Source organism: Crocodylus porosus, unplaced genomic scaffold (assembly GCF_001723895.1).
Source record: "Crocodylus porosus isolate Cpor-Errol unplaced genomic scaffold, CroPor_comp1, whole genome shotgun sequence".
Lineage (NCBI taxonomy): Eukaryota > Metazoa > Chordata > Crocodylia > Crocodylidae > Crocodylus > Crocodylus porosus.
In genome coordinates, this window is record NW_017728949.1 from 32338179 (window position 1) to 32351647 (window position 13469).

General features: G+C 42.1%; 1 protein-coding gene across 1 annotated transcript in view; it reads right to left on the reverse strand.

Annotated features, from left to right (window-relative positions):
• The window catches only part of ITGAV (integrin subunit alpha V), a 73718-nt gene extending 61737 nt beyond the window's left edge, over nt 1–11981 (reverse strand). Inside the window, exons 1-2 of the mRNA XM_019554036.1 lie at nt 11724–11981; nt 6034–6161 (exon numbers count right to left, since the gene is read on the reverse strand). Coding sequence (XP_019409581.1) covers nt 6034–6161; nt 11724–11908 — 313 coding nt within the window. The 5' untranslated portion in view covers nt 11909–11981. The remainder of the gene's footprint in view (nt 1–6033; nt 6162–11723) is intronic.
• Nucleotides 11982–13469: the final 1488 nt, after the last annotated feature.

A 13469-nucleotide genomic window follows, 5' to 3' on the forward strand; every position in this document is an offset into this window, starting at 1 on the left:
ATTTGGGAACAGTTAATGTGTGATATAAATATTTTGCCTTTCATAATGACACTGTGCACCATAATATCAAGAACAATAAATTGAAAGCACTGAAAACACCCCAAAACCCCACCCAATACCTCAAATGCCTGTGTGCATGAGCACCTACATATGCTAATACATCAAAAGGATATTTTCTAATATCGGATATGTTACATTCTTTCACTCTTTGTAGCAAAGAACAAACTACTCTGTGGTTTAATGAGTAGACTAATTAGCTCACAGTAAAACATCACAGGCACAGAATCATAGAAAATTAGGGTCGGAAGGAACCTCAGGAGGTCACTCAGTCCAACCCCCTGCTCAAAGCTGGACCATCCCCAACTAGATCATCCCAGCCAAGGCTCTGTCTAGCCGGGTCTTAAAAACCTCCAAGGATGGAAATTCCAAAACCCCTCTAGGTAACCTGTTCCAGTGTTTTACTACCCTCCTAGTGAGAAAGTTTTTCCTAATATCTAACCTAAACTTCCCTTGCTGCAACTTGAGACCACACCTCCTTGTTCTGCCACCACTGAGAATAGTCTAGCTCCATCCTGTTTGGAACCCCCCTTCAGGGGTTGTTGAAGCCTGCTATTATATCCCCTCAGTCTTCTCTTCTCTAAACTAAATAAGCCCAGTTCCCTCAGCCTCTTCTTAGAAGTCATGTACCCTAACCCCTTCACCATTTCAGTTGCCCTCCGCTGGATTCTCTCCAATTTGTCCACATCCCTCCTGTAGTGGGGAGCCTAAAACTTCCAGGAGATTCTGCCTATGAGTTTCCTGAGCAAGTCAAAGTCTGCTTTTCTGAAATCCAGGTTCCCTGCTTTACTACTCTCCTTCCTTTCCTCAGGATCCTGAACTTAATCATCTCATAGTTGCTGCTGCCCAAGTTGCTATCTATTAGTACAGTTCCCACGAATTCAGGGACAGTACTATTTTACAGCGGAGTATGCTGAAATGCACATATAGATGGTGACTGGGGGTATAAATTGGACCAGGTCAGATCAGAAAGCTGGGGGCCTACTCCATTCCATATCAAATTTCTCCTGTCCTGCGTGCACATGTAGGTGAGCCCAGGAGCAGTCTACTCTGGCGCGAAGTGCTCTGGAGTCTGTTGCGTCACATTAATTTCACATGTAGACGTACTCAGAATTTTGTCTTCTTCTGCAGTTTTAACTCAGAAAACATTTATTCCAGGAATGACAAAAGAAGGATTGGATTATGAGAAGTAACTATTTTTTTTATAACTAACTGACTTGTTTTAAGTTGGCTTTGTCATCTGGCAAGACAAAACCCTAACTAACACAGTTAAGATTATTTATTTTCTATCCCTCTTCTCCCCTGGTTATAAACAAATCCATGAGTTCTGTCCACATGTCCTCTTAGGTCCTGGGACTACTGACAAAGATGTCATATAAGAGCCAGATGTGTCAACAGATGCCAAGGACTTGATCGTTAAGAAATGAAAATAATAGAATAATAGAAAATTAGGGTTGGAAGGGACCTCAGGAGGTCATCTAGTCCAACCCCCTGCTCAAAGCAGGACCATCACCAACTATGTCAGCAGCAGACAGGGAAGTTGACAGCTGGCAGCAAAGACAGGGAAGATAAAGCCTAGAGTAATAGCAGAACAGATCAGGAATTACGTAGAGAAGCTAGATGCTTTCAAATCACTGTGGCTATGTGGGATGCATCCTAGGGTACTGAAAGGATTGGCTGAGGTAATTTCAGAGTCATCAGCTATCCCCTTTGAGAATTCACAGAGTCGAGCTCCTGGATGATTGGAAAAAGGCAACTATAGTGCCCAGTTAGCATGATTTCAATACCTGGAAAGATCATGGAGCAGGTCCTCAAGGAATTTATTTTGAAGCACCTAGAGGAGAACAAGGTGATCAGGAACAGCCAGCATGGATTCACCAAGAGAAGTCATGCCTGACCAACCTGATTTCCTTCCAGAAATGTGACAGGCTCTATGGATGGTGGGGAGAGCAGTGGATGTGATGCTCCTTGACTTTAACAAGGCTTTTGACACCATCTCTCACAGCATTCAATTGAATTATTACTATCTATCAAAGAATCAGTAACTTTTCAAATGATAACTTGGAATGTCTAAGAGTGAATTCATATTTAGGTGCTACCATCATGGAGCTGAGCAAAATAATGGAGGAAAAACTAGATTTGGGGTTCAAAATAATGATTCTGCTGTCAGTATGTCTCCAGGAGTTGAGAAAAGGACAAAGCTTAGGACAGAAGAGCAAAACAGGCAAACAGAGACAGGGAAGGAAAAGGGTGAAAACAGATCAAAGAACAGAGAAGAAAGATAAAACTAGACAGAAAAAGACAAATACAACAGCAGGAGGTATTAACAGAAACCCTCAGCTGCAAAGCTGGCAATTCAGAGGACCTTTAAAACAGAAGTGCAGGGGACCATTGATTATATGGCACAACAGCACACTCATACTTTCAACTTGCTAGGAAACATGATCATTACAGTATTATTTACAATGGTGCACTGTGCAATTTCCTCTGTGGTCAGATTCATTTCCCTGCTGAACTGTCAGGAAGCAGTACCTGAAATTAATGCTGATCAACTACTCAGCTAAAATAGTAGCATGGAGAAGGCTTCTGCTAAAGCCTTGGCCTAGGAGGAAAACCCAGTCTTAGGAGGAAAGAAAGAAACAAGTCTGCACTGCCTCCCCAACAAATCACAAACTAAGACGTATGCAAATTTTTATATTACCTTAAGAAATTAAGATTTTTTTTCACAGATTGCCCAAAATTAAAAGAATAATTATAAGGAAAATTAACTAAAAGTTAGTCCAAGCACACAGAGATGCTAAGTTTCAGATTCACAGAGCAGCTAAATGATGAGTGAGCCTGAATAGTTTCAGTGTCTCTGGGCAGGTCACCATCCAAAACACACATGCACAAGTGCACATGTGATATGAGAGGGTTAAGTTATCATCTATTCCATGCACTGGGGAATCATCATAAACCTATCCAATTCCCAACATATGGTCTACTACTGAAAGCAATTCATTGAATAGAAATTATTTAGACTTCAGAATCTTCAAAATGGTTTCTGGAAGCATTTTCAGGGTTTTAAACAACATAGAAATTAAGTTTCAATGACTTAACATGCGACTGATTAATGTGTGATAAAGTCTGCTAGTCTTATAGTTAAGTTCCAAGAAACTAATTTGTTCATTACCTAGAGGCAAAAAAAATTGAACAAAATATTTTAATATAAAATATATTAAAATGTATGGTAAACAGACAGCCAGCATGCAGCAGCCAGACCTTTGATCTATTTCCCTGGCCTGCCATGCTGATTGGAAAGCCTACTGTATACATTCAGAACACAAATCACATATTGTGATTTCTGCTGAAGATGTACATCTTCTCTTGTCCCTTACCCGATAGGCATCTTTTCATAGGGGGGATCCAATTTAAAGGAACATTTTTGACTGGTGTGGAAAGAGACATGAATTGGAGAACCTGAAAATTGTTTACTTTTGCATTCCTGATAAAGACAGATGTTCAAGATGGTATTTTAAGTTTAACCAAGTAAATACAAATGCATCAAAGAGAAAGAATTGGAGATCCATTCTGCTGTTTAATAATGGTGCCAACACAGTGATGTTGCTTCAGTTTTAACGTATTAAAACAGAATCTCTATTTTATTAACACCATGTCAGAGCCTGTTTCTACACCATGAGCTGCATGACCCAGCCAGATTCCCACAATACCCTAAATACAGCTTTAATACAGTATATTCTTTTTCACTTAGTAAGGAGAAAACCCACACTGTTAGGACTATATTAGTAAGATGTGTTTTTATAAAATTGACACTCAAGACTAAACCGAGCAACTGTATGATCACCTTAAGTTTCTTCCTAGCATACCATATACAAGCCTTTCATTTCACTCATGTCTGAAATTACATTGCAAGTTCCCTAAGGCGAAAACCTAGAGTGAAATCCTGGGTTACTGGCAGGGGTTTCCTGCCATGGCAGGGGGTTGGACTCGATGATCTGCTCAGGTCCCTTCCAACTCTACAAACTATGAAACTATGAAGTCAATGGGAGTTTTGCTACTGACTTTAAGTAGTTAGTCTACTTTTATTGAGAAGCACCTTACTTGCTTTAGGAATTTTTTTTTCACAATTCATCACACAATTACCCTTATCATTAAGAATTTTAAGAAAACCAAGTATTTTGGTGTCTGATACTAACTTCCAAATTCACTGCCTGTCATATCTAAATTCCACTTTAAAAGGTTTACTTTCTCTAGCTCAGAAATAAAAATAGAGTAGCAGAACACATACACTTGTGTCAGGAAAACATCAGTAAAATCTGAATTCTGAATCATACATCTGTAAAGAGTAGTGATAAAATACAACACAATCCTAAAATCAGCTACATTAGAATTGGCTAAGTCCCCTTATGTAGTGCTACTCTAAGATGACAAACTGGTAGGTGGGCCAAAGTTAAATAGCCTAAAGAACATTAAAATATGTTTTTTTCTTCCCCTTATGAAAAATGCAAGATTTTAAGAAACTAGCTTCAAATGATGTTTATGTATACTACATACCACATTTAGCATTTACATTTATAGTAACAGAGCAACTTCCAGGAAATCATATGCAGATTTCAGAAGCATAGATGTTAACAGAACTCTGCTCACAAATTAATTAAATGAAAGAGTAACTTCTCCACGCTACCATATTGTAGGTTGAGAAAACATAATAATCCCTAAGACTGACAAAACAAGAGACTGGAAAAACCACATGGCTCGCTAGTGCCCAGCAGTGTCTTAAATCTCAGGTGCTTCCTCAGCCATGCCATCACGGGCCTTGCTAATGCACTCACAACATGCAAGGTTTTTTCCACATGCTGACCTAAAACAAGTTCTGGAAACAGGACTCAATACCAAGTAGCTCAAGTGTAGAACCATCTGCAGCAGATTATCACGCAGCCTAATACAACTGGTAGAAATCACTATGTGCAATAAAGCATGACGAGTAACTGGAATGATAAACATTATACAGTCTATAACATCACATGGATTGCCAATTTTTAGTTGTAGTACACTGGGTTAATGTGAGCTAAGTTCTTGTTTGCGACAACCTGAGAAATCCTGTCATAGATAAGAAATAAATATAGTAAGGAAACATCAGGAAAAAACCAACAGAACAGAAGCGTACAGTACGGTTCTTGGTAATTTGTTTTGTTTCGTTTCATTTTGTTTGGATTTACATTGCTAAAATTTCAATTTGGAGGTCTCTGTAATTTCAGTGAGAGATGCACATATGTAGGTAAACATAGCTCTCACTCACGCAAAAGTTTCTTGTTATATTCTCAACGGACATAGTCTCTTGGAAAAAATTCCCATTGATTTCATTAAGAGTTAGGTGCCTAACTACCTTTTGAGGATTTGAGCCACAGCATCTTAGAACCACTCCATAATATTTCTTCCTTTTTTGTATTAAGGAGTGGTTCTAAGATGCTGTGGCTCAGATCTTCAAGAAGTAGTAAGACACCTAATATATACGAGGAACTAATCAATATATATATAAAGGCACCCTCTATATGAGGACATAATCAAGTTAAAAAACAAAAACTGTGACCTGCAATCATATAAGCTTTCAATAGGCATCAACCAAATCAAATTCTCAGTGAGCAAGGAGAGAGAGCGTCAGGCTTGACTGCAAACAAGCCAAATGCAGTCATGAGCTCCTTGTGAATATGAATCCGTTCTGTGTCACCAAAATCACTTAGGGCAGGGAAAGAATCACAAGTCCCATACATTTGCATCCAACAGAACAGGGCACAAAACATCCCCGGCATTCGCGCCATTTTGCTCAATACACACACTTCGAGGCAGATAGAGGTAAGCGGCCGGGGCTGTGATACCATAACAAGGATCGGGCCTCTTGCAGCTCCCCCGCTACCCACGCTGTGCACAACAACATGCAGGTGTTTTTGCCAACCCCTGCAATAAAACATATTTTACCTGTGGAGTCAAATATAATAGGTTGGCAGTTTTTGTTGGAATTCCAGTTACACTTCAGCACTTGGCCTCCTTCTACAATGTCAGGCTGGGTAGTGTTTGCTTTTGGAGCACCTACCAGAAGAAATGTCCTAAAGTAACAAGCAAAAACAAAAAAAGGTTTCAAGAGCAAAGTCATTGTTAACTTATTTCAACCAAAAGTCTTAGACACAATGTTTAAATCTATATCAAAACTATTTGTGTGTCAGCTGTTTATACTGGGGTGTTGTTTTCGCACTCTGTTTAAATAAAATATATTTTGACATGCACACAAAACCCAGACACAGCTCTCAGAAAAAAACAGAGATGTAAATTTAAGATTTTTTGGTGTACTCTGAAGATTTCAAACAAATATTTTAACTTCAACTATTTTTCTTTCTCCACTGTCTTAATCAGACTTGGGTGCATATATATTTAACAGAAGAAATGCACCCCTGTAAAAAAGAAATAAAAGCAGTCTGGGTTCAGTTCTCATTAAGGGCATAACTAGAGACAATTTAAAAATGTTTGATAAAAACCCAGTGTTTCTTGGATTAAAATGTCTTCACTAGGGAATCACTCTAGTAGTAATAATCTTTTTAAAAACGATGATCTAGATGAATTCCAGTTAATGAGAACAACACATGTGCATGCTCATATCTTTACTCAAATCTGTTAAGTACTAATCCTATTTCTCAGTAAATCCATTCTACGTTTAGAAATCTCCTGATAAGAATATTCATGTTTCCATTCCAACCAGTGGTCACTAGAGGATAATGTGCTCAGAACCTGCAGTTTAAAAATGTTCTTTCTTACAGCGTTCTCTACTTATATGCATACCAGATGCCTCCAGAAACTGGATTATTATAAACTTGAGGGTTTGGAGTGTTTTTCTACATTCTTGCAGACATATTATCAAAATAGAAAGAAAGAAAGAACAAATAAAAAGCCTCTATCCCCATTATCAAGCCACCTTACAATGGGCTACCTATATACAACAGAAACACTTAAAAGAAAAAGGAACATGAAAATTATATAATGACACCTTTTGAAGGAATACACACTAATTAAAGAAATGAAGACCAACTGAGCAGGTGGTGACTTGCCCCAAATTATTCCCAACTGTTTCTGAATGTGTAATATTTAGAATTTCAAGACTGTAGAAGTCTTTATAAAAGGAAATCAACTTTTAAAATTATTTTTAAAAAATCCCTGTGAGATTTATTAATAAAGGAAATTAAAGGTAGCTGGAATACATGTTATGCAAACATTCAAAATTTTAGTCATTCATTTGCTGGACGCAAATAAAATATTCATAGATTTATCACCACAATAAAAAGCAAAAAAGTCGATTTCATGTATGAGCTGGTAAATTTCCATTAATGTTATACAAGACTGGTATCATATAGTCATATGTGTTTTTGTAAGCCTTTTTTGTGGGAAAGAGTATTAATAATTTCCATGAGTGAACACAGAATAAACTCTGACACTCTTCCTCTCATAGCAGACAAGAGGCTCAAAGGCTGCGGGCCAGACTGTAAATCCCCTACTCACACTGGCAGGCAGTTACGCAAAAGGTTCTGTTGAATTTACTGCTCATCAATGTAAGGTGAGAAGTGTGAACTATATGGGCATAAAAATAAACCAGGAAGCAGACAGGTATTTTAATATATTGTTATGCTAGAAGCAAAAGCAACACAACATACGTGATCCTCCCTAACATGATTTTTGTAAGGGTTTTTTAGTCTCAGTAAAATAGTGCTCATTTTCCCCTCCATCTTGTGGTGTGGTATCGTAACATCTATGCTAAAGAAGCGATTCTTCAATACTCTGATGGAAGACTAACATTTGGCACCTAGAGTTGGACATTCCTATTATCTGTTCTCATAACCATAACATCCAGGGGCATACAACAAACTATAGAATTGCTACTTTTGATTTTGGGAATTACTAAATTAGCTAGACAAGCTTTAGCTGGCCAAAACTTACTTACTCTCTATTATCATTAAACCTTGCTAACTCAAGTTAAAAGTCTGTGATCAACAGCTATTCTCCAAAGCAGCAGCAAACGTTCAGGAGTAAAGCAACCCCTCCCACAAGTTTGACAGAAACCATATAACAAAATCCAAAGCTGATTTCACTAAATGCCTTTTGCTAATCATGATGCAAAACACTGCTCTTAGGTTTCTGCACCACAACTCACTGCAGACATCAGGCAGCCTGATGTTCATCACTAGTTCTTCTCCCATGTAGCAGCCATGAGAATAAACAAGCTTTCAACCCTGTATTTTTATACTGTCACACTTCTGTTTATCATATAAAATCAAGGCCTGAACCTGCACAGTGGACATTAATGGGAGATTTGTTCTTTACTCAGTGGGCAAATAATTAGTTCCCATATTGGGGACCACCTGGCAAGAATATTTTATAGCTTAACTTTAAGAATGTGAATAAACACATGCTAAATCTGCTGTACTGAAGCTTAAATTTTGTTGAATCAGGGAAAGTACAGAACATATTATATCATGTACATATTTTGACTGTATAAAGATTTGAAATACTTAATTTTTAATGGTATGCAAAGTAATTGGAAGAAAAACATATTTTCCAGGATATTTAGATGTGCTTCATTTGGCTGATGATCTGGAAAGTAAGTGATCTGGGTATTAAATAAAAGAAAGTTCTTTTACAGCAAGACAGTAGGAGGTCACTCTAACTCCCATTAAAATCAATGGAAAAATTCCCATAGCTGACTCTAGAGGAAGTCAGATCAGAAAATATCCAGGTATCATTTGCTTATAATGTATATTTACCAATCTACTTATAATTTCTTACACATGCTCAGCAGGATTTTTTACCCCAAAAGCGAAACTCCTGCAAGATGAGAGAAGCAGAAAAGATGTTGCAATTTATATAAGTTAAGACAGAGTGACCTCTCTTTATCTGAAGAAAATGCAAATCAGGTGAAAACTTTGTAAAAAGCATTGGTTACTTAATGTGTGACGATTTTGTAAACAATTCCTACATGCTAACATCAGAAGAGGGACAGAAAATTCCCTAATGTAAGAGATATAAAAGTTGTTTTGTATGGAATGGAGGAGGGAGAAGAGAAGGGGACAAAAACTGAGACAATAAAATAGATTATGGTTGATTACTATTACACCAATTTTTATGGCTTGATGAACTAACTATGAAACATTTCTGTGAATCACAAATTATGTCATGCTTAATCCAAGGTGTCAATTCAAATTAGACTGCAACAGCTTCATACAGTGCACATCCATATAGCTTTTAAAAAATCTTTAAGTACTTCACAAAATGCACAGCTACAGCACTTATAAAATATATCCATTGCCTTTGGGAAGGACAGTAGAAAGCAAGACAAATGAGCTTCTTCCCAAGGCTATGGAAAACAGATATTCAGATCACGTGGCATAAGTCATCAGAGCAAACTTCTGTTCTTTTGAAACATGTCACAGAAATGATGTGGCCAGATTTTTTTAAAACCAAAAAGCTCCTTTTTACAATATGCAAACACACATATGTGCCTAGATTTGTGTGTTTACCAGGATTATAACAATCATATAGAACCGGAAAGAAAACTGGCCATATCGGGCATGTCCACACGAGCGCGCACATGCTTTTGAAGGGCTTTTGAAGCACTGCAAAACACACCGTGTGTATGTTTGGGTCTCTGCACTGTATACTTGCAGCGTGGAGTCAAATTCAGATACTGGGAGAGCCCAGTATCAAAAAAAGGGTGCTGAAAAAGGTGGGGCAGTGCACATGGCAGCAGTATGTGCCACCCAAAACCAGGTTCCATGTGTCCGTATTGCTGCCACTGCGGTCCTGGGGAGCACCAGGACTGCAGGTAAGGCAGGTGTGGCCAGCCCAGGTGCTGGCCTCAGCTTCCCCTAGTTCACTCAGGGCAATATGTCCCATGCCACACTGTGTGTGCAGGGGCATTCCCCAGGGACAACTAGCAGTGGCACAAATTTGTGCCACTGCTAGTTGTCCCCAGAGAAATGCATGTGCGCACTCATCTGGACACACCCCTTAATCACAATGTCTGTGACTCTCTCCTCAACTACAAGGACATGCAAAAACAAGGAGCGAAAAAAGTTACTTGTCCCAGAAGCACCTGCAAGAAGAGTTTAGCAAAGTTGGTATGTGCCCAATCTGTGTACACCCTCCTAGTAACTGTACGTCCACGTCTACCTCAGTGGGTCTCTACTTCACAAGAAAAAGATGGCCCTTAGTGTCCATTCAGTGTACATGATAAAGCTGTATGTTTTCAAATCCCATTCAAAAGCTAGCTCTGCAGAAGGAATTGTGCAATGCTTAGCTTGGGCCTAAGGAAGAAAAATGACTCCTCCACCCACTGCCCTCATTTGCTTTGGCTTGGCATACATTTGAGGGGCTAAAGAATGACCGCCTCCTCCCTCCTGGGATTTGAGCCTATTGTTTCAGGATGCCTACAGAGGAGGGTGTCTAGAGAAAAAACAGGCTTTTACATCCTTCTAAACCAGTGGTTTTCAATCTTTTTTTTTTTTTTTTTTTAACCAAGCCCCAGTTGTAAACACTGATCACCCGCTCTGACCCAGTACCCCTCACTCCCAACCTGCTGCCCCCCACCCCTAGTATGGGGGCAAGAGGGTGTGTGGGGCAGGACAGGCCCCAAGCAGCCCCTGCAGGCTGGAACTTTGCCAGCTTGCAAGGGAAAGGCCTCAGTTTCCCACATTTTTCTCCTTTAAAGGAGGATCCATTTTTTAAGTCTGTTGATCCATTTTTCAGGGGTGTTGGTTGTGAAATGCTCCCTCTGCCTGATGAAGAGTATTTGTACCTAAAAGCTTGCAAAGAAGAATCGTTCCAACTATTTTAGTTGGTCAAATAAAAGGTATCTGACTTCCCCAAAGAACTTGTCTGTTTTGATCCATTTTTAAAGTTGGTAAGGGACCCTTTCATACATACATATACACACACACACACATTTTTTAATATAGTTCATATTCCCGGTCGAATTAGCCAAATCAGTTCCAAATCATATCGACTGAGCAGAACTCATTTGTTTCAAACACCTAATGGACTGAGCAGGCAGCACTCAATCCTTGCCAACACCATGTTGTACAACCCACCAGCATCCTCTATCCTGGGCACGTCACCCCAGGGACTTCAGACACTCCCAACTCTGTTGGCAGCACCCTCCACACAGGTCCAAGCCCAGAGGAGGTTTCGGATGCGCATCCTCCATCCCAGACCCTTCAGTCCTTGGGACTTCGCATGCTCCCTACACTTGATCCTAGGTGCGGAGAGGCCGAGCAGCGACCCTTTGAGATATTGTTGTGACTGTGTGACCCACTTCTGAGTTGGGAAACGCTGCCCCAACCCCACGGGCTTGCCCTGCGCCACTAGCCACAAAACGCAGCCCTCCCAGAGGGTGCAAGCAGCCCAGCCCTGGGGCCTGCTCCTCTCCCCCACGCCCAGGAAAGAGAGCAGCAGGGGCAGGGCAAGGGCAGGGCAAGTCTTTGCCCGGGGGCGCTGCTGCTCTCCCAACCCCCCCTCCCGCTGTCACCACCAAGTGCAAACTTTCTGGAGGCAAAACCCTGGGGCCGGGAAGGGCCGGCGTTGCGAGCCGCCCGCAGGGCTTGTGCCGGGGCCGGCCGGCGCGGACTCACGAGGAGGGGTCCGGGGCGAAGAAATCCACGGCGAAGCCGAAGTAGCTGCCCTCAGAGCCGGAGTAGACGGCGGGGCGCTCGACGTCCAGGTTGAAGGCGCTGCCCGGCGCCAGCCCGCGGCCCAGCAGCAGCAGCAGCAGCAGCAGCGGCGGCGGCGGGACGAGGCAGAGGCGGGGACGAGCCATGGTCGGGTCGGGCCGGCGGGCGCTGCCTGTTTTGCTCCCGGTTCCCTCTTCCTCCGGGCGGGGCGGAGAGGAGCCGCTGTCGCCTCCCCCTGTCCCGCCGGCCGATGCGACGCGCCGCCCCGCGCGGGGAGGGCAGGAAGCGGGCGGGGAGGAGCGAGGGCTGGGCCGGGGCTGCTTCCCCCGCCGGCCTCGTCCCTCCCCTGACCCGGGAGGCTCCGTCTCGGGCCCGGCCTCGCCCGGGGTGAGGGGCCCGGCCCTGGAGGCGCAGGTGCAGGGAGCAGGGCTGTGGCATCCTTTCGTCTGCCCTAGACGCTGGGAGCTGCAGCCTGCGAGCAGGGGCAGCCAGGGTTGGTGGGCACCGCTCTGCCTTGCCCCCTCAGGGCGTGCACACACGTTACTGGAACCGCTCTGCCTTGCAGCGTCTTCATCTGAACCCTCCTGCTGCAAGGGCTTGGTTTGCCCAGGATCCGGCCCTGTGAACACAGCCGGGCTCGTCTGTGTGGTCACAGCTGCAGAGTGTTTTCAGGGGCAAAAGTGGTGGCTTCTGTCTGCGCCAGCCAGGACACCCGGACTCCTTTCCGGAGCTGGGAACAGAGCCATATCATCTGGCTGCTGGTACTGCCAATGGGTCCCAGTGACCCACAGGCAGCATGTGGGACCTGCTGGATGGCTGCGTGTGGCTCATGCAGCATCTGCTCCAGTTTATGTCCTGGAGCAGCCACTGCATGCAGCAGCCATGTGCTACCGTGGGGCCATGCTGCTCTGGGTTTCTGGGGCTGTACAATACAGCCCTATGCCAGCGGCTCCAGAGCCATGCACCACAGCCTGGGATAGGTCAGAGTAGGAGCCAGCTGCACACAGTACCCACTCCAGCCATTCCAGGACACATGCTGGGTCTGGAACATGGGACCGATCTGGCCAACGAACTGGCCCAGTGCCACTCCCTACGGTTGAGCAAAAGGTATGGACTGAAAAAAGAAAGGATTTGGAAAGAGATGATGAAAGTGATTAGAGGCAGAGAAATTGAAACAGCTGTTCAGTTTAGGTAGGGTGTTAATAAGAGGGAAAGTTATAGAGACATATAAGTATATACATTTTTTGGTCTGGATGGAGTACCTCTTTTACCCTAATCTACCATTTCTTATAATATCAAAAGACGGTAAATATTTCAGTTAAACTGAAAATAACCAATTTAAACCTAATGAAACAAGGTAGTGTATAAGTAAGGTGGAATGCAAATTCATAGACATTTACCAGTTTAGCAAATGCAAATAGGATTGCGGATTTATATGGATTAAAAAAAATCTACAGTAACTTAGACAATTAAAAAGAAAAGAGTTAATGGATTTAAGAATTTCTCTTAAGAACAGATATTTTCTCATCATCATTTTCTTGCATCTTCCTCCAGAGTAGTGTCCTTGGCAGAGAAAGGGATACTTAACTAGATGGACCAGTTGCACAAATCCTGTGGCCTTAAGTCTCCAGATTTGAAACGCACATTATCTTAATCTTTAAGTATTATGGAATTATTCATTTTAATATTGATGCCCTTTCCTTAGGG